At 40.5% G+C, this 22630-nt stretch overlaps 1 protein-coding gene across 2 annotated transcripts in view; it reads right to left on the bottom strand.

The window, feature by feature from the left end:
• bcar3 (BCAR3 adaptor protein, NSP family member) overlaps positions 1-22630 on the bottom strand; it is a 67871-nt gene that overhangs the window by 36031 nt on the left and 9210 nt on the right. The window contains exons 3-5 of one of the 2 annotated variants that reach the window (XM_087831092.1): positions 20104-20218; positions 2043-2238; positions 1678-1935 (exon numbers count right to left, since the gene is read on the bottom strand). In XM_087831092.1, coding sequence (XP_087687218.1) covers positions 1678-1935; positions 2043-2238; positions 20104-20218 — 569 coding nt within the window. Of the gene's footprint in view, positions 1-1677; positions 1936-2042; positions 2239-9601; positions 9757-20103; positions 20219-22630 lie in introns of those variants that run through there. The other variant, XM_087831091.1, reaches the window with a different exon arrangement.

Consider the following 22630-nt stretch of genomic DNA (forward strand, 5'->3'; position numbering starts at 1 on the left):
TTTTATTTGTATAACGCCAAATCACAACAACGGTCTCCTCAAGGTGCCTCGCCCCAGTGGGGGCCTGGAATAATTCAACAACTGAGTGGTAATGACGACAGAGAGTTCACAACACGAGAGAGACAAATATACTAACTGAGCCTTATTTGGAAATACTCTGGATTTGAGTCAGTAGATGGAGAAGTTTAAAAACTCAACTGTGCTGATTCATCACTGAAACGACCAGGTTATCAAGCTATCACAGCAGGTCCCTGGTGGTTTGTTTATCTCCAGTTTCATGCTGAGCAAAAGATAAGACTGTGTTTAATTAAGATATGTTTAATTATCTGTAGTCTCGATATTTGGACTCAACATCTGAATGGTTCAAACCTGCACAGGTAATCTGAAGGAATAATCAAAAGCGACTTTTGCCTGATTCTCACAGTCTTAACTTGAAGTAAGGCTGGGAGGGGGTGGGGGGGTGTCAAGATCTCTGTCTAAATAAATAAATAAATCTGGGTAAATTCCCAGATGATTAAACATGCAACTATTTCACATTCGAAATGAGTAAAGAAAATTAACAGCCTATTTATGCAAGATAATTCATTATTTTACTGGGGGGGTTATAATGGCTGGGTCTTATTATTGGGGCGGGGGGGGGGGGGGTCATAGCCCCCCCTAACCCCCCTGGAAATTACGCCCCTGGGTGGATGAGAACCAACATGCCAAAACTTTAGAAGTATGCTTTCTTGATGAACTTTATCATCAAGTAATGGCTGAATTTTGATGAACTGTAATCAGCCAAAAGGCTCATTTATGCATGACAGGTGTAAAAACTGGCACTTTCTGTGCTAGCTGTTTAAAAAAAACAAGAAAATACCCATGAAGTTGTATTAACGTTATGAAAGAACACACACAAAAAAGAAGAATATGCTACTCATTATTTTGCCACCTGCACAGGCTGAATTTGACCTGGACAAATTGTCCCACTGTATGTCAGCGGTCTATGAAATCTATCCGGCATGGAGGCAGACAGATAAAAAGTAGAGACAAAGACTTCACAGTAGTCTCTGATCTGCCACGCCACACCCTGACCAACAAAGGTAACCCAACTGCTGGGGGCTACACGAATGCGCCCACAGACGCACATCACATGCACACACAAAGCTGGCTACATCAGATACAGTCTGTTGTAACTCTACACTAGAGATAGAAAGGTGGAGGACATGATGATGAGGGATGAGATGTGTGTGGGTTTGTGTGTGTGTGTGTTCTCCCTCTGAAGTTGAGCTAATCACTACACCCCCTCAGGGGTCTCTATTCAACCTCACTTTTCTCCATCCAACTCCACACTGTCTCACTCTCCAGTCTGAAGAGGAGCAGTGTTTTCTCGAGAGCACTAACAGTCTCTGATCATCTTTTTTTTTTTTTTTTTTTTTTAGTCTCTGATCATCAAACAGTGCCAACCTTCAGAATGACAAGACACCGCTGCAACAATCACCTTTTATCATGATAGTACTGAACAAAAGGTGCTTCTTCTGAAAGATCTGACAGAACATCTGACAGATATAAAGATAAGCAACAGTCTTACTTATGATGAAGACTATCATTTGCCCAGAATGTGCAAGAACAAACCGCAGAATGAAAATGAAACTATAAACATCCAGAAGCATTATCCATGTTTGTGAACATGTTTACCTGTAACCATGGAAGTCATCAGCGATATTTTGGACCAGTGAAGAGGTCATGGACTGATGACGGTACTCAGCAGTCAGTAATGCATTCTCATAAATTAAAGGCTCTGTGTGATTGGCTTTGGGGTCCCAGGTGTAGTTTCCATGTGTGGCGAGGTTGACCCCTCCTCTTTTGCGCCGAGGCAGAGTCCCATGAATAGAGATTGGCTGGTAGGCGGCAGCTGGCTTTTCTGATAGGCTGCCACACTGGCCTGGATGGAGGCTGCATGCAGGAAAAGCAAACAGTTACTCACAATGGGAAATGTTACTATTGCTGATTTCCAATAAATGACTCAACAGCAGTGAGCTTCTGATGGTTACACAGCTTACCCAGGTCTGGAGCTGAGAAGATCCATGGAGGATGTGAGAGAGGCCTGGTGCCTCCTGGAGGAGCAGGTATTATTGCTTGGGGCACCAAGAGGGCTGCTGGGTACTCCAGAGTGGCCTGTGCCTCCTCCCAGGGTGTGGTGTGCTTGAAGAGACCTGGGCAGACTTGCAAAACGCCCCTCTGCCATCATCCTCAACTCTGGAAACAAAACACATACAGACATTTACTGTTAAACAGTAATGACATACACCATGACTTTGGATTACTTAATAAAGATTAATAACTTTACTGAGTTCCTGCAAATATAAAGGAAACTAACTGAATGAATCAAACAAATTAGCTGTCTTCAGGTGTGTTATAACGAACAGTAATCTCAGCTATACATTTGTGTAACAACGGCTGACATGAAGCACTGACTGAGGTGAAATGGCGCACACAGCCAGTATACAGTAGTTGTCTCTCTTTAATGCAGACACAAAGCCATCATTCTCACTGTCTTTCAAGTGTTCATACATACAGAAATACTTACTAGCACTTTTCGCTAATGTTTAGTAAATGCAGCAAGTTAATCTGACCTCTGAATAACACCCCATCTCTGTTTAATAGATTTTTCCTCCTTTTTTAAAAACAAAAAATTTCATGTGGACAGTCTGAAACAAAATCTGTAGCTATACTGTGTCTGAAAATGAAGCCAATAAAATCCACACAAGTTAGCAAATGGATAACAATTTAATACTTCCACTGAAGAGGGGAAGATTAAAGTAAAGTAGATGTGTTTGAGAATTTCGCCTGAGCCAATTTTTATACAATAGTTGGATCGGCGCCACGTTTTCTTTTCCCCCACACCAGACTGAAGGCTGACTTCAGCCCTCTGTTAGTGGATATGAGAACAGAATAGAGGTCTGACCCTGTGTGCCTCAGTGTTATGTGATATTTTTAGCAACAACCTCTGAGTATCAGTATCAGTATAACACTAGGACATTTTCAAAATACTTTGTATTCCAGTAATCTCCCTAAAAACTGATTCATACACCAGATACTTAAAAAAAGGGAAAAAACAGAAAAAAAGAAAAGAGAACAGCACTGCACCCAACTTTATTTTTGCCCATTAGCTAGATCGTGTGTAATGAACAGACAGACACAGTTATAAATACAGCATGATGAACATGACTGATAGGATGACAGGGACCTAAAACACAGGACAGAGAAATTCCCCTGCTGTGCGATGATGAGTGAACAGCACAGCTTTATCCGCTCTGAATCACTCACAGCGCAGCAGTTAGTCACACTGTACAAACTAAAATAACACGGTAGCAGACTGGATTCAACTGACCCTCTCTCTAATCTCAAACCTAAGAATCTGATCTGAACAACTGAGCCTGTGTTTGCTATTGTTAAACAGCCTGATTATGATCAGAGAACACAAGCTGAAGGAACATAATCAAACTGACTGGTGTTCAACTGACCTGCAGTAACTGCAGAAAAATGCTGCTGGACCACATTTACATGTGCGTGATAATAACAAAAAAGATGATCCGCAACAAACAACAAAAACTAACAGCTCAGACGGACATCATTTCAGACCATGTGTACAGTACAGAAACGTGCCTCTTAGCAGCAAACTGTCTTATTTTGAATACTTTGCTAGCAAGCCGAAATGATAAAATATCTTTGTAGCATTTTTGTTTAGATTTCTGCCAATGCGAACAGAACTAGCGCTTAAAAATATGTGAAAGCATAAATTGGAGCACTTGTTGAAGCAGCATTACAGCCACAGAAGTCAATTTCCCCGCTTCCAGGGCTGTGCTAAAGTATGCTCAATGACTGAGATGATTGATACCCTGTGTGATGTCTCCAAGATTTGTGTTTAGTAGCACTTTTTTGGTCTTTTGGCAAAAATACTCGCATAGTTTCTCATCTACGGCTGTTGTTTGCTGTCACGTTAAATGGCAAACACTAGAGTTAACACCAGCTCAAAGGAGAAGGCTACAAACGAGAGGACACAACTTTTCAGTAGGTTCTTGGAGTTTGGTCACTCCTAAATAAACCAGGACCGCCTTAAACTGGAACTAAATGCTAAAACTTAACTCCAGCAGGGGGTCACTGAGCCACCAGCTTGTAATCATGAATATCAATAAAAATGCAAATAATGGTTTAGAGAAAGGAACAGCTGGCTGGTTCAGGACTCTTCAGTGTACACAGTAAAAGTCCTTCTAAGGCATGCCGGGTCAGAGAGAGTGGATTCCTCTGAAGGGTAGAACGACTACAACAGGAGAAGCTATTATACGACCCTCGGGGACGGTCAGCTGTATGTGTATTTGTGTGTGTGTGGCCCTGACCATCTGCCAGACACACACACACTCTCCTGCAGAGGAGAATTGACTGACTCTCACTGATTGAAAACACAAACACTTAGCACTTACTCCCGTATACTGGGTCAGTTTAATGAATACATAAATGATTCATTCTGAGAGCTACAGCTACACTCTTGTCCTGTATCATTTGCCTACTCTTTTCCTACCATTTATTTTTTTCTGCATTATTTCACTCTTCTCTCACTGGTCCCTACTCATCCATCTTCCCCCTTTCTCTTGTAGTCTCACGCCCTCCTCCACACAGACATGCCCTCCCTCCCTCCCTCCCTGCCTGTCCATCATGGCAGCTCCCAGACTTGTCCTTCTCCCTTTTCTTTATCCTTTTACCTCTTATAATAATGGACTCGTCTAGTTCCCCACCACTTTTATCTTTGTCCCTGGTTCACCCTCTCTTCTCCACAGCTGTTCAACCAGTAGTTATAACTCTGCAAATGAGTGCAAGTGCTTCCTATACCAAGTCTATTATTTCCTATGTATGGACAGTATACGCTATAGTGGGTCAGAGAGATTTGAAAAGACATCCATGCCAAAGAATTTGTGTTTTATACCAGCAAGTTTTAACTTCACATTAGGTTTGAGTGACACTTGCTAGTGCCTTTTTTTCATGTACATGCATCAAGGTGTGTGCACGTTAAGTAACGTAAAAACATCTTAAAATCAGAATCGTAACGGTTATAACATAATCATAACATAATCCCTCAGAAGCACAAGTGACAATATAATCAGTAGACAGCAGAGAAGATAGCGGTATCAACAAAAAAACATATCAAGAATTCTGAGTCGTTATTTCTACCATTTTGACCCACATTTCAACTGGCATCAATTTTTGCTTGATGTTTTACAGAAAAACTGTTTGTTTTAAATAATGTGCTTTCGTACAAACACACAGGAATGAACATTTCTAGATAATGATAAATTATTCATTCTAAGAGAGTTTTTGCTTATAAATGTATTATTATTTTTTAAATCAAAACTAAACTAAAATGAAACAGCAGTAAGAAAAATCAACATATCAGAAACTTGATGCAGTCTCACCTTCAGAAACAACAAGAAATAACTATGTTTACATATTTCATGAATGTCACAAATGTACTCATGTTCATATACTAACAGGGCAATGTAGACGGTTACAACGAGGAAAAACAGTCATAATTTAATAAAGTTTCAGTTTTTATTCCTCAGTTTCATTTAATAAATATCCTTCAAAATGCCCAATCATTCCCCTGCAATTGGTGGATCCTTATCCAACTGTCACATTGTTATTGTATTTAAACTGGTTATGAGGAATATTTTAAGAAGGTATTTATGCTATCTTACCTTAACATATGGTAGCGCAACGCTGAGTACAAGTTAAATTTTTGTTATTACCTCAACCCAGTAAGATTGGGTAGCTAGACAATTCCAAAATAAATGGTTAAAAGGGAAATTCACACAGTTTCACATGTTCATAAAGGTCTGACAGCCAATAAAAAGTTTTATTCTTTAGCCATGTAACAGACAAAACATCCTCAAGTGAGATTTGTTTTGTCACCAACACTAGTGAAGGCCTTGGGTTTGGAACAATAACATTTGTGCACAAGACCTTGGGGGGGGGGGGGGGGGGGGGGAGTGTAGATTAACAGGAAGAGGAAATGGCAGTATAAACATTTAGAAGACAGCAGTTCATTATAAAGAATTACTATCAATAAAACAAATATGCCTTCCTCCTTTTCACAGAGTATCTCTTGAGCTTGCTTTCCATCTGAAGGACGCTATTTTTGCAATCAGTTCAATTCAATTTAGTGTTTTGATGGTGAGCTCTCTCAGCATCTCTCCAGCCAACCCAACACATCAGCCAGGAGGCAGAGAGCTCTTTGGCTAATCCACTCAAGTAGTGGTTTTAAAATATTGGCCTTTTTGGGGAACATCAGGAGTCTTTAAGAGAGTTCCACAAATCTCTTTTAGTCCTTTGGTACCATGGACAGACGGTTTACAAAACACAAACCGAGCGTCTAGATTAAAAAACACACTCGATAAAATGCTTCAAAAATAAAGTAGGGTTTTAACATTAAGCTTCGGATGCTGCAGAGGTGGTCTGTCATTACACACGAACATACACACAACCGGGAGGACGAGCGCAAACATCAATATGCTTGGGAATGAGGGATTTCCTCTGGCTGGCTTAAAGTGTCTTCCTGCTTTAACATGCACGCAAATACTCATGCGCATGCACACACACACATTAGGAAAACCACCCCTGGCCAGAAGTGAACAATGGGAACAACTGTCACATGACCACTGTGTAGAGCCAGTCTTTGTTAGAGAGAGGGAGAGGTGTCCTACTGCGCTCTTCAGTGCGTGGGCTCACCAGTGTGTGTGTGTGTGTGAGAGATGTGTTTAACATATTAATGAGGCTCTTATTAAATCCCACAGCAGTAGCTGCCATTTCATACTTCTAAACCTTTGTGCACATCTCTCACTCTGTCAGACAGTCACACCTAACTTCCCCTCAGCATGTGCACTCATTTTGTACATTCACGCATCAGTCTTAACTGTACAGTCACTGTACACCACACTGTCAGACAGTTGCACGAAGTGTCAGCTGAGTAGGTGATGAATGGAGCTTTTAGATTTTCACTTCAGTAAAAGATGCAGAGTGAAGAACTGTCAGGAAGAACCTGCAACCTTAAATCTGAAACCAAGTATTTCAAATGATGTTTGAACTACAAAGATTGCACTGCATTGTGGGATGCACTTCTGACATCTTCTTATGTGTAAACAATTTAATTAAAAAGCTTATATATTTAAATATTTGTTAAACTGATCAAATTAAAGGCTATATAAGCCTGAAGCATTGGTTAGTGTTATCACTGTTATCTTATTGTTATTTCACAACTAAAGCTATGTTACTTACAAGGAAGCACGAATAGTGCAAGCCAGGCTGTATAACAAATTCTGGCTTGTCTCCAAAAGGAAAATCACCAGGACAGTGATTGGTTTCATTTACTCAAGCTTTTGTTCAGAAAACAGGCAGAACAAAAACAGGAAACGGGTTAAGTAAGGTAAGGTAGCACATACCCACTACGTTAACTACATGTGGACTCAAAAGGATCCCAAATGGATCGATATGAAGCAGGGAAAAAAACTGCTAAATATGTTACTCTAAATGTAAATTGATTGGTACTTACATACTTAATTTGATCACCCAAACCGCTTCTTACAACAAGCCCCAATTACCCATTTACACACACATTCATACAAGGGCTTGTTCCTGTGTCCAAGTGTTTCACACCTAGCGTTCACACTCCAATGGTTGTATCGGAGCAACTCGATGTTCAGTCTCTTGCCAAAAAGCCAGTGATCAAACCACCAAGCTTCTGATTAGTAGATGATCTCCTCTACCTCCTGAAGCACAGCCACCCAACAGTTCTTCACATAAATGACTAAATCAGTGTTTGATATTTTGGGTAACGGACCCATTTGCCTTCTCTCTGACAGTTCGATGGCAAGACTGATCCCACTTCAAGCCTTTTCATACTTGTCTGTACAACAATGAGGAAAGTTAGAGCTAGAGGATAATGATGTGAGCTTAGCATAAGGACGAGGGGTACCTGTAACACCATTTCAAATCTTGTAAAGCTTGTAGCTTTTTTTAAAATGTCATTAAACATCATGTAATGTGCATAGTAGAAAGGTACCATTGTTCTGTTTTTGTCCATATTTCCACGTCATCTCTCTTACTGCTTTAAAGAAAAATTGCAGTGTTCTAAGTTTAATTCAAAAACACTCAGCCTCAGCCTCTTTGACACGATCCACATCACTAATGTTGAAGATGCTGTGTCTAGCCCAGATGCTTCAAAGTTCTCACCTATATTATTTAGTATACTGCTGGATGGATAAATCTGGATCGTACTCTCTGTACTTGTCACATGTTTGTGTGTCTCTAAAGTCTTCTGGGCATCGGATGACAGCATTAGAGGAAAATGTACAATATTTTCTTCAGATTTAAAGTACCACATATTGGTGATGACCAAGTAATGCAGCAATGTACTTAAATAACAACCATAAATATCTGTTTTTCCCCCTTTTCCGGCTATGCAGGGACTCTGTCTTTGCAAAGATCAGTAGGTTGTATAGTGCTGATGGCTTACTGGAATACCAAACAACTGACACCACAGGGAATCCAAGTAACACAACACTACACATACAATACTGACCCTGGAAACACACAACCGTCACAAATCTGTGATCCTTGCATCTGACACAGACACATTTTAGCATTAATTAAAGGCTGAATCTCATTGGTTTACTCCAACTCCACTGAGAAGTTCAGACGTGACACTGACTAATGTCTGAAACAACCTGCTGCATGCATGTGTTCCCCCCCCAACATCAACACCACACAGACACACATGCCTAACTCTGTCATCATTTAGTTGGTGGCTTGCTGTTTAAAGATGTGATCTCATAACTGAGAGGTCAGAGTTTCAGCCTCGACCTGTCAAACTGATCGTGAGCAAAACAGCAAAGCGCTGTCTGATAAGAGCTTTTAATTTACAGTTTTGTTTTAAACTCACAAATCTTTTAAGTCATATGTCACAAACACATATTCATCATCTCCGTATTTAGCAACGACTAATTTTAGGTGTTGTAAATGGTTGAGCAACGCCATCTCTCATAAGCAGCCAGATTTTTGAGTCATTTATCACATCGAGTCAGGATAAGCAAATGCTTAAGTGAGCGAGCCTAACAAGAAAAAGAAAATGATGAAAGAAATGTCGTTGGTCTTATCTTTCATATTTCGTGTAATTATTTCCTGCTGGGTTTTCCACAGCTAACACCACCAATTCCAGCAACCGCAGTTACACCCAGCGCCTTGGGATGGCAACTTATTGCTCAAAAAAAAATCCCAGAATAAATCTTACTCACTGGGAGCTGTAAACAAGCAAACCAAGAGGGATGGACGGACAGACAGCTGTGAGATGAAGGGAAAGCACAGCGGCGTAGGGAGATAAACAGCAGCCAGAGAAAGAAAGTAACAAGTAGAAAAACAGACAAACGGGGGGAAAAGAAATTGCATTCAGAAGACGATCATAAAGATAGCTGCCTCAGCTCCGTCTCCTCTGCTGTCAACTTCCCCATACACACACACACATTCCTACACCCCACTGCATACAAGTGCGCTCCTACAAACTTCTCATTCCTACCTGCAAGTGTGAGCTCCTCCTCAGTGTGTGATCGCTGCTCTTTTCTCTCACTTCACAAACTTATTGACTTTCATAATTTGAATGACTGACTAGCTAAAAATTGCTGACCGGCTCCTTTGGATGGGCAACAACAAGTAGCGCAGCATTGTCACAAACTCTGCCCTCCTCCTCCTCTCTTTGGGGAGTGATTTGTGAGCTCTCAGCCCCGCCTTTCATGCACTTCTGTGTTTGGGAGGACTTTTCTTTCTCTTTTAGCAGAGTTGTCTTCTACCCCCCAGCACAGAAGAAAACTCCCACATACCCTCCTCTCCTCCATCTCCCCCTCCTCCGTATTGCCTTCACAGCCTCATATTTCATGCTCTCAACCTTTTTGTTTGGTACCTCTGACACCAACACCACCAACTAGTCTGGTACTTAAAGAAGATTTAGAGGTGATCTAATGTTGCTATTTGCAGAGAGGCTGAAAAATGTGGTCTTGGCATGAACGTTGCACGTTTGAGCAACCTAAGGCGCTCTCAAGCCTCATGGACTTTAAGCACTTGACTCAGTGTCAGCTGAAACATAAATCAGTAGAGTTTAGAGTCTACTTTGGTGCATTCTTTTAACAGGAATGCTGGCGAGAATGATTAAATTTCATCTGTGAAAGAGAAGAAGCAAGAAGAAGAGCTCTCCTCGTGTCATTACATCAGGTATGAGCTCATTTTTAGCCCGTGTTGTTTGAATGTGTGTGCGGCTCTGCTCGCCAGCCCTCAGGACAACACTCTCCTGTCTTTGTGCTCCTGTTCCTCTGTATTGTCTAGAGGTGATAACACACAGACACGTGCACACATGCATGTTTATGTGTGAGTGTGTGCGTTTCCTGTCAGACAATACAATAAGCCCATCCTGCTGCGGTGAAAGCCAGGATGATCAGATGACCCACATTAGACACACACACAAAAATGCTACATACATGCATGTGTTTTGATCTCAAGTTGTTCACACTACATTTGTCAGAACTGAGGAACCTGAATATTGTTTTTAATTTCTCTTTTACCTGCAGTTCAGAGGTTTTAGGTATTCATTAATGTTCCAACATTTGGGAACACGACATTATCGCCCAGCAGGAAGGAAGGCACTAACTTTCAGTTTGTACTTTTATAAGAAGTTGCGCCTGACTTTTCAGGTTTGAAATAAAAACGAGGACACGCACAGAAATTTCAGGTACTACATCTTCTAGTTTGATTTCTAAGTGATTTAAATCATTTGTTCCTGTCTGTGTCTGATCATGCCTTCTAGTAAAATCTGATTGTAAACCATAAGAATGATAAACAAAACAATGAACATGTTTACATTTAGCTCTGTGACTCCTTTACTATGGGTAAAGGTCTCTATAAAGGGATCAAGTGATTTCTATAACCTGGGGAAGGAGCTATAGAGAAACGGAAAGACCAAGCCAAATTACGTTTGCATTTTATCCTCTATTTTGATTTTGCCTGTTAGCAGTATTTGCAGTGAGGCAGCACAAGTAGTTAAAGATTTGCATTTCTTAAAAAAACACCACAAATATTGAGTAAATCTGGTCACTAACAAATTATCTCTTTAAATTAAAAAAATAAATAAACGAAACTTACTTCTTGGCCTCTTCTTGACGATGAACAGAGAGCACACTGTGAATGTTAGAGGCCAAAGCCTAGAAGCTGCTCCTGGACTCCTGCCTGCGTGGAGTGCTATTTGGAAGTAAAAGCTAAATCCATCTGAAGCCGATTTTGTTTTAAAGTGCCTTTTCACAAAGGCATGTAAAAATTCTTGGCATGTTGTACGCAAGGGTGGTATTTCCAGAAAGCAGCACGGTGAGTCAGAAGTATAATCTGTCATCATCTCCTGAATCACCTGAGCTTCCCAAAATGTGAGGGCCCTGGAGTGAGGAGCAGAAGCATTATCCTTCCAAACTGACTGGCACATGTCTTTGTGATGAAAACGCAACCACCCTTTCATCTAAGCCCACACAGAGGTGCATCTATAGTTTACGGTAAATGAGTATGTGGCAATAATGCAATGGGAAAAAAAAAGAGTCACAAGTCTTGTAAACTTTGATGAGGTAAAGTTGTTTTACCAATTTGAAACACCACGACATACTTGGAGTTTGGGGCTGAAATGTCACTCTAAAGCAAAACAGATTAAATTAGCACTACAATGTCTACAAAGTACCAGTGATTTCCTGCTGTTTGAAGTTTGATTGAATTTGCTGTTTCTTCTTGTTTTTGATTGCTTAAATATTAAGAAGCGTGCAACATCAAAGCTTTATCTTTTAGAAAAGTGGAGAAACAAACTGTTTACATAACTGCATTTTTTTTTTAAATATTTGGAGATTACCACACCATTATAGCCATTTCCTGCACTTCCTGTTGGTGTTAGTCCTTAGCCCAAACCCTCCTTTGACACATGGACACTAAGGTAGCACACTGGAACAAAGCCTTGCTGGCACTTTGAGGTTGGCACTGTTTTCCACCCATACACATCAGGGTGCAAGTAAACCATTAAGTAGATGGGCTTGGCGTCACTCCCAACTGAAGCTGCTTCCTGCAAAGAACAGGATCTGCTATTACAAGTTTATTACAGTCACTTCCCTCATTCTGTGGTATTCCTCTTGCTTCTCACTAAAGCTCTGAAGTAAAGAAAAATCAAGCATAGATTTCAACCTTTGTTCCATTTGTACTTTTCTCTCCATCAGCTCCTTATTCCCGTGCTCCTTGCTGCTCCTTTATTTTTCTTATAGCTCTGTTTACAGATGCTTGTCTTTCCATGTGTGTATTTCTGATCAGTAAACATTTCTCTGTTAATGCCACTCCTCATTCATCCGTTGCAGCCTCAGGGTCTTAAAAAAAAAGAAAAAAAAGAAAAAGAAAAGGCAGGTCTTTGGCTGAAGAATCAGTTCAGGTAGAATTAAATCTGCTGGTTTCTGACTTATCCAGTCATGGTTTCTGTGGAACAGCTACGTCAGTCAATACGTCAATTACAGCAGCTTATCAGAATCGTGTTTATTGGCCATGTATATGTGCAGACACATACAAGGAATTTGGTTCCGGTAGATGGTGACTCTCAAGCACAGCAATGTAAATATCACACACACACACACACACAGACACACAGACACACAGACACACACACACACACACACAGACACACATACACACAGACACACACACACACACAGACACACACACCTGTGTAAACCAACTATAAATAACCAATCTAAACTTGTATACATAGAATACAGGATGACAGAAATGAAATGAGGTGGAATGAATACTACAGAATGTACATAAGGTGCAGTTGTAGTCTGGCAGTGGGAGCAGTGTGACAGGTCAACTGTTTAGGAGGGAGATGGCGAGGGGAAAGAAACTGTTCCTATGTCGGGTGGTCAAAAAGTCTGTGTCCAGGGTGTGAGGGGTCTGCGATGATTTTCCCTGCCCGTTTCCTGGTTCTTGAGAGGTACAGGTCCTGGATGGAGGGCAGGGGGGCGCTGATGATCCTTTCTGTTGCCCGTACAGTCCGCTGCAGTCTGCTCCTGTCCCGTTTAGTTGCTGCACCATACCAGACTTTGATGGAGGAGCACAGGACAGACTCAATGACCGCAGTGTAGAACTGGATTACCAGCTCCTGTGGAATACTGTACTTCCCCAGTTGTCTCAGGAAGTACATCCTCTGCTGGGTCTTTCTGAGGATGGAGTTGATGTTGGTCTCCCACTTTAGGTCCTGGGAGATGGTTGTACCCAGGAACTTGAAGATCTTCACAGTCGACACAGGGCTGTCTGATATGGTGAGGGGGAGCAGAGTTGAGGGATGTCTCCTGAAGTCCACTGTCATCTCTACAGTCTTAAGAGTGTTCAGCTTCAGATTGTGCTGACTGCACCAGAGTACCAGCCACTCAACTTCCTGCTGGTATGCGGACTCATCACCATCCTGAATGTGGCCAATGACAGTGGTGTCATCTGCAAACACATTTATGTGTAAATGTGTTCCATAAAGATTGCTACGTGCAATCTTTAGTAATTAACTGAATGTGTTCATAAAAAAGGACCAAATACAGTGTTATTCACACTGTCCTAGTTAGAATGACATTGATCTATAATTCATTCAATCATAATAAAACACACCTAACTCAAAGAATAAACCAGTGCCGTCTATACATAACAGACAACTTAAAGAACTCATGTTAAATTGTATATAGGGCCATCTTTATGTACTTGATGTGTTACGAGCAGGCTATCACAAAAGAAAAAACAAATAAACAAATAAAACAAATCCTTTAGTTGAAGCTACAAAAATGCCAAAGAGTGTCTGACATAAATAAAATAGTCTTTTTGTACCATAAGGTGATTCCCAATCAGCTATTAGCTGAAAACCTGGTGTATGGTGTACAGTGTATCCTTAAAAAATCTTAGCAAACTGGACAAGTGGTTGACAAAAGGAGGAGGGGCAGACCTAAAAACTATCTACATGAAATGAACAGTATCTGAACATCATGTCCTTAAAAACATGAAATAATCCAGCAAAGACCTGACACAGGACCTGAGCGATGCATGTGCTCTTTCCATTCCCCTGCTACTCACCTCATCAGAAACGGTCTCAGTGGAAGGGTGGCTGTCAAGAAGCCATTATTGAGGAAGGGAAAAGGAGAGAAAAGGCTGAGGTATGCCAAATTACACAAGAACTGGACTGAAACTCAGTTTCAACAGCCCTTATGTATGGATCCACATTTAAAATGTTTAGTTCAAATCGTCATGAACATACTAGGGCTGCCACGATTAGTGGACTAGTCACGATTACGTTGACTATCAAAATCGTCGACGACTGATTTAATAGTCGACGTGTCGTTTGAAGCTTTGTAAGATCCCAAAAGACGCAGGAATAAGTAGTAGGATTTAAGAGTGTAATAACGGACTGAAACAGAAGATGGCAGCACTGCATGTACAAGAATGCCAGCTGCCGTTAAACCCCGAAGAAGAAGAAACTGTGTCCCAGAATTCATAGCGCAGCCCAGCTCAGTTTCCAACAATGGCGGCAGCTAGTTAGTTTTAATATTACTCTTATTATTCTTTCTGGGTCACAAAATAAACGTTTAACGTATTTTCAGGCGAGAATGTAACTGTGTAAACCTCAAATATCTGCTCAGTTTATCAAGACGCCACATATTTTCAAAAGCACTCCGACGTTTTCGGAGACGTCTGTTACCCACTAGCTCGATAGCTAGCCGTGGCTGTCTTTCGCTACTCAGGTTAAACATACATAAGTCACTTAGATAACTTAAAAATGTTATTGTTTGGCTTTTTGTAGTATTTTATTTGTTCCTGAGTAAATCGGTTTGGCTGAGATTAAAGTTATAGTTTTTACACAGCTGAATAAACGTCAAGCAGACAGCTGATTATCAGAAGTGTGAGATGCTTGAGAATATACTCTGGTGTCCCGTTATATTTTAGATAGCAAGGAGTTTATTAAACTTCATTGAAACAATCTGCAGATGTCATTAAAATTTAATAAACTATCATCTTGTCTTTATTTTTAGTTAGCACATACCATAAAAACTTAAAGCTGTAAGCTAATGATAGTTATATAAGAGCAGATGCTGCTGGTGCAATAAGCTGTATGTCCAATGGATGATGATCTGATTAGTCGACTAATCGCAAAAATAATCGGTGACTAGTCGACTATCAAAATAATCGTTTGTGGCAGCCCTAGAACATACACAGAGGAGGGAGCCAACACCCAAAGAGGAACTTTGAAATGCCCTTCAAGAAGCCTGGAGAACTATTCCTGAAGAGTAAATACAGAAATTAGGAGAACACTTGCCTAAGAAAGTTTGGGCAGAGTTGAATAAAGATGTTCATACCAAACACTGATCTAGCTGTACAAACTCAGTTTTTTCCATTATATACTGCAATTCCAAAAAAGTTTGCAGAATAAATCCTAGCTCTCCTTGCAAAATATAAAGAAATTAAGAGTGGCTCTGTTCTTCAGAAAAGGACAAACATGGTCATTTGTTAAGATGGTTAAAATAGTGAATGTTTAATTTCACAGGACCTCGAGCAGTTTTCACAACGTGACACTGACATGGAAGCATATAGCAGCAGTGTTGGACAGATTCCAGAAGTACATAAGGAACATTTCAAAGTTTACTTTTTCTCCAAGAATTCGACCATTTGGATAAATCTGGGAGCTAGATATTCCCTGTTTTGACATTTGTGAGATAAGAGCAGAATTGTTGACAGCTGAGTTTGTGTTACTGACACATGCAGACAGAAACAGGAAGATGTTTATAGTACACTTAGTATTAACTGAAGGTCATGTTGATGAGTCTATCACCTTCACAAGGGAGATTAACCAGCCTGAAGCCTGGCACCGAGAATTATCTAATATTTAGTACGAAGAATGTCTGTGAGTGCACTCAGTGCACACATCTTGTGTTTTTACATAAACTGTATGTGATGTGCACTGAGAATCTGCAGGTCTCCGCTGCGAACTGCGCCAGATTCTATTTAAAAAGACTTGATTTGGTTCTTGTTCTACTCTCTGCTGTTAGTAACAAAGTCACATTTTCTTCCACATTGTAAATTGAGGTCAAGTCTCATTAACTCACATTCATGCTGTCCCTTCCTCTCTCTCGTTGTGATCAAATACAAAAAGCAGCAGCAAACAAAGTGAAATCTCATTTACGCTAACATTACATGTCCGTCTAGAACTATGCCTCTTACCATGAGGATGTTACTTTGATGCACACCAGCTGCATACGTTGCTGTCCAAACTAACCCCTGAAGCATCAATACTCCCTTCAGCAGCCTCCCAAAACAAGACAGTGTCTGCAACACAACTAAAGCTGCTTATAAATGCACAGAGAAACATGACAAATAGTCCAAGACAGGTAGTCCTGACAGGAGTGAACAGCAAGGTGAGGCACACGATAAAACAGCCTGATTCAGAGGACATAATAGATCTACTGTCAGACACTGCTGCATCAACAGTCACATTTCAAATATTTGGTTGTAGTGTTTACAGTACAGCCTCTACTTTTGTTGCTGCTTATTTGGCAAGTAGTGACCAGGTAGGGCGAGGGAGCTTAAAGATGGTGACTCATTATATAAAACCATCCATGCAGCTAGGTACACATTGAGCGTGTTCAAGTGCATCACCTTGAAAATATTTAGCACATGACTGGAATTTGAACTTGAAAGATGAAAAGAGCACACACAGTCCTGTTACTTTCAGAGTACAGCACTGATTCGATAAACCTGAGTGCTGTAAACCACAGTCCTGAAAGGAATATAAAAGTATTCATTAATATCTGCTTATGTACACCTTGATGCTTCCCATGCTGATGCTGATAACACGGTATTATCACATAATGCTAATGAATGTGGTTATAAACTGAAATTAAAACTATATGCAAGGAAACCCCCACCCCCAAAAAACAAACAAACAAACAAACAAAAAACCTCTTAAACAACTACCGAGCTCAGGTATTTAAACATGGAATTTCAACACAGCATACACAGAATAGCCTCAATGACACAAACAGCTGTAACAAAACAGTGCCTCAAAATAAAATGCCTCAAATATGTGAGGCATGAGCATGCATGTGGGGGTTTTACTGATGCCTTCTATTTCACCCTCTAAATGCTCTAATTAGAACATCTCTTCTTTTCCACTGCTTTTTAATACCTGCTGTTAAGGAAAGTACCTGCTGCACACATGCCTGTGGGTGGGTGCGCGCGCGCACACACACACACACACACACACACCAATAAAAAGTAATATGATGAAATGAATATATGCCTGAATGCAGTCTGTGAGTTTACGTTATATTCTTAAGAAAAAAAAATTACATATCGTTGTTGGGACCAAAAATTGGAATGTTACTATCCCAACTAACAGCCCTTATGAGGACAAAATGCTCGTGCCCACGAATTTAAAGGCATTTTTGAGACCCAAAATGTGGTTTTAGTGTCAAGGTTACAGTTAGGCTAAACCTGACCGCAACCTAAGGGTTAGAGTGAGCGGCTAAGGAAGGCACTATGTCAATTAGATGTCCCACTAAGATATGAAAACACAGTGTGTGTGTGTGTGTGTGTGTGTGTGTGTGTGTGTGTGTGTGTGTGTGTGTGTGTGTGTGTGTGTGTGTGTGTGTGTGTGTGTGTGTAAGAGAGATGCTATTAGCTGAACAAAACTGGACTCTGTGATAATGATAAGCTTGGCAGCCTGCCAGGCAGACAGATAATACCACAGTAGTTGGTGACTGAGTGATTTCCACCAAAGGCCATTTCATCTCAGCAGCAGTCGTCAGCCTGTAGGCCAGGTCTCCAATAGTGGTCACGCAGTGATCCCAGGAATGTGAAAATAAATGTTTTTATAAGGGGTGAGCTGTAATGATAGGTAAACTACTCATTGTATACCTCGTCTACATATCTGTCATCAGTGCTCCAGTTTCACTCACAGGTAATGACAACTTGTCAATGAATAAAATAAAATAATAATAATAATAATAATAATAATAATGATAATAAAAAAAAGAGTTTCCACTATTTGTAAATATAAGTCATGATATCTAGCAATGATAGTTCTAATTCATATAATGAGGTAAGGAATACTGGAATATGTTTAAATTAAAACATTAAAGTCCACAGCTTTTCCATCAGTATTTTGTTTTCTTTCGTTGCAATTTAACTTTTAAAAATGTATTTATTTGTAATTCAGTGATCCTGAGCATTTTGTGGCTTATAATATTTTTGGGAAAACGAATGATGACAAAAAGGAAATATCCTTATTGTTGGTGTTATCACTATTCATGCACATGGTGAGAGGTACTGTTTTGTTGTTGTTTATTAATAATAGTGTTTGTCATGTTTGTTTGTAAGTACACATAAATTCAGGTACAGACATTTTGGTAAATCACTGATTTGTACATTAATTTTTCATACGCATGAATTATACACAGATTTGTGCCCACGCACTGTTAGTAAATGAGGCCTGTTGTTTCAGTTTTGTGGTTCATTTTGAAAACCTATACGATGCTGCCATGTTTCGTTTAGAAAGAAGAGGTTTTCTGATGGACACACTTTTAAACAAGCCAGACTTTTTCAGTCTTTTTCCAACTGTGCCATCATGAACTTTAACATGTTAACTGAGGCCTCACAGTCTGAGATGTTGCTCTTGGGTTTTTTGCAATTTCTCTGAGCATTTCATGTTTTGACCAGAACATTGTGTTAACACACAGCTATATGGTCCAGACCAGCAAACTAACACAACCTCTGCCTTTATAAGGATGGTCACGGCACCTGGTTGCTAGATTCCCTCTTAATTCCTGTGGAAGCACATTTCACAGGACTGTACCGAGTCCAGTTTCAGGTTACTTTCTCTGTACCCGTTTGTAGATTTGGTCTGCAGTTAGTAGGTCATCCATCCTCATTCATGCACATTTTCAAAATAAACCCAGGCAACACAACAGATATGCATAGTAAAACATACTGAAAAAGGAAAAAGAAATACTTTACTGCTAAATGACCAGCAGTAAAACCAAACTTCCACAAAACCTAAATTATGCCAGACCAGATGCAGAAAGTCAAATGTTTTTATACTTACTTTAACTTGAGGTCTCTTTGTTTGCGTGTTTTGTTTTTTTAGACACTTCATACCAGATGGGTTTGCAAATTGCTAGGTTTACTATGAGACAGGAGGAGACTCTTTATAGTCCCTGCTTCCTCTTAACAACTTCAGAAAGTCTGGCTCCTGAAAAATGTTCAGAAGTTCAGCCAAGAAAGACACTGTGGGTTGTTTTTTTTGTAAGTGATGCAGCGGGCGCAGTGTTTTGATCACAAAGTGGCTATTTTGCCCCAAGTTTGCATCTTCTGATTATGCCTGCTGTTATGCAGGTATGATAACAGCAACAGCCAACAAGATCCACTACAATAATTTAGTGACTTTTCTTATACAGCAGTCACCAAGACAACAGCTAGATTTCACTTTATAATGCATGGGAACCAGAGCAAACAAAGCAGTCTGTCACGAACACACTAAAAAGCACATCCACGCATGCATACATGCACACCTCCAAAAGTGATTAAACCCAGCAGGAGTGCAGGCCTCAGCACTCTTCTCCCTAGTTGCTGACAGCTTTGGTTCACATGCTGTTTGTGTGTGTGTGTGTGTGTGTGTGTGTGTGTGTGTGTGTGTGTGTGTGTGTGTGTGTGTGTGTGTGTGTGTGTGTGTGTGTGAGTGAGTGAGTGAGTGAGTGAGTGAGTGAGTGAGAGAGAGAGACAGCATTATCCTGAGTAAGATAACCCCCTCCACCAGCGACCCCCAGGCACAAGCAAGTCTTTACATGACACTAATGCTTCTGTCTCTGTCTAGTCGCTGGGCACACCAGGAATCAAATCAAACACAGATCCAGAATCAACAACTTGATGGAAAAGATCAGGTAAGATAAAAAGTGTTTAGGCATCCGGCAGCGTGTGGGAGTGCTAGAGTACCTCTCCTCCTCTCTCGCTCCTGAAGGAGGCGTAGAGAAGTAAGAAGGTGCAGGCAGTGGAGGTGATTGTGGACTCCAAGCACCAAGAGGTCATACTCTGTGAGGTGAAGCAGATCCTGGAAAATATAAGCAAACAAAAACGTGCATGTAAAATCAGCTTGCTCTGGAAATAGTGTTGGATACTGGATCGTAAAAATAAATACTAAACCACTGAAATGTTTCAAACTACCACAGGCTACGAAGTTCTGTGGAGCAGTCGACAGCTTTCAGCAACTTTCTGCTCAGCGTTTCAGTTTGTTGTTGGGGCAAATTAATCCTAGAAACGACATCCTTTAATTCAAGGTGTACAAAACAAACAAAGCTGCATTTAACCATAGTGAAGTTAAATAGTCTGCATGTTTTACTGTGAGATAATGTCTGGATCATAGACATGAATTCATTTTTTCAAATAAAAATAACATTTTAAAAATGTACTATGTTGTCCTTGTATCGTATCAGTTACATATTGGGTTCAAATAAGCTGTGTCCCAGGTTACAGTAAAGCATTGACTTATGGTTTTACTGATATTTACACTTTTTAAACACAAGTTTAACATAAACTGGGTCTAGAGGACTCATTGGACCCTCAGGACAAACTAAAATTTGATCTCAGAGTTTCATTTTCAGATAGAAGACAAACATGTTTTTTGCTGGGTTGGGCTACAACATACCTGCAGCATACCATTAACGCAAAAATATAATTCCCAGTTAATGCATCCAAACCAATCTTTTTGTCAACATTGTGAAAAAGGCAACTGTGGCAGGAATGAGGCATGGCGTGACCACAATTCCGCATTCTTCAACATATTTTTCTTACGGTTGCGTTCTAACACACTTCCACGGCTGCAGCTCCCTAGCTGCCAGCCACACATACCCACAAAAACAACATGACAGGACCCAACACCAAGCTGGCGAGGCGTGACTGTGATGCCGTGCAGGTGCGTCCGCCTTCCCGTGCCGCAACAATTCTACTTGTGGTTTTACTGAGGTCACAGTGGGTGGTGCTGGGGTACTGGGCAGCAGTATTTTTACAGTCTATAATATTTTGATCCTTTTGTCCATTAGAGAAAAGTCAAAAAGCAAAACCATTTCTGCCACTTTTAACTAGATTTAACTATTCCAATACTTATTTAAAGGCTCTTATTGTCATTCCAGCAAATATTCGCATGAGGTGAAATTGTATTTTGCACTCAGGTGCTTGTTAAGCCCAACAACAAGAATAAAACACATCAAGAGCAATAAATACAAAAATACTGGCAGGCACCAGTGCTGCCCCTCAGCCTACTAATAGATGCACGTATGATATATATTTGAAGATCCTAGATGACTTCCATCTTGAGTTATGGCATTCACAAGATTTTCAGAAAGCAGTGCATAATAAAAAGGCTGAGACCACAAGTGACCTCTTATCTTCCAATGTGTCATCTCCACCTCTCATCCTGCTGCTGTCATTACACTGTCTTAACACAAACCCTGCCACACTTCCACACTCGCTGTGTTATTAACTTACATGACCTTTGAAGTAGAGACCTACCAAATCTTTGAACCATAACCCAACCTTCTATAGTATGCTTGTTACCAAACGGAAAAAAAAAAAAAACACCCAAAAAAAACCCCACAACACACACAGACATGAACATGTGACACAGTGTGTCATCACACGCTGCTCTCAGCTCAGACCAAGGGCTTTTTGTTCTGATTGCTCAACAATATGACTATTCTCATGGCTCATGACAAACACTGCTCTATTTAGACTCTGAGCATGCAGTGGGCACCCATGAATGTAAACACACACACACACACAAATTAAAATCACAGTGAAAGGGCGCACAAGCATACTGCAAGTGAGAAACTGCTCACCTGCATCCACAAGTAGCCAAATACATGCACACAAACCAACTCTGCCTCATCCGTGCACAAAAGTGCACACAAAGTAGGAAATGGTTTAAAAAATAACCTTGAATGGGAAAAACAAAACACACACACACACACACACACAAAGGAAAAACAAAAGGAAAAAAATGAAAATTACAAGAGATGAACCTGAGTTTATCAAGGTGCGTACAACACATGTGACAGATGGTCACTGGGCTCAACATGCCTAAACAGCTCAATAATAACATGCTGGCAAGTCAAGAAAGATACTACATTTGTTCAGCTCATCACACACACAGTATAAGGTGTGTGTGTGTGCATGAGGGGGAGCGAGAGAGAGAGATAAGTCTTTCTGTCTGTCTCTCTCTATCTCAGAATCTCTCCCTCCCTCTCCTGTCTTTCTCATCTCCGTCTGCATGGAACAGCAAGTTGACATGTTTTCTTTTTTCTCTGTTTTCCACATCACGCAGAGCTGAACAACAATATGAACTCCCATACCAGTCCTGTGGAGAGTTGACATAGCAGTTGTGGATGTTGGTTTTGCCAGCGTAAATGTTATTTCAACAATGAAGGTGCAAGTAAATGAAAAGACAAGCAGAGACGTGGGGATGTTT

The sequence above is a fragment of the Neolamprologus brichardi genome, chromosome 17, assembly GCF_056152115.1.
Source record: "Neolamprologus brichardi isolate AB-2024 chromosome 17, ASM5615211v1, whole genome shotgun sequence".
Classification (NCBI taxonomy): domain Eukaryota; kingdom Metazoa; phylum Chordata; class Actinopteri; order Cichliformes; family Cichlidae; genus Neolamprologus; species Neolamprologus brichardi.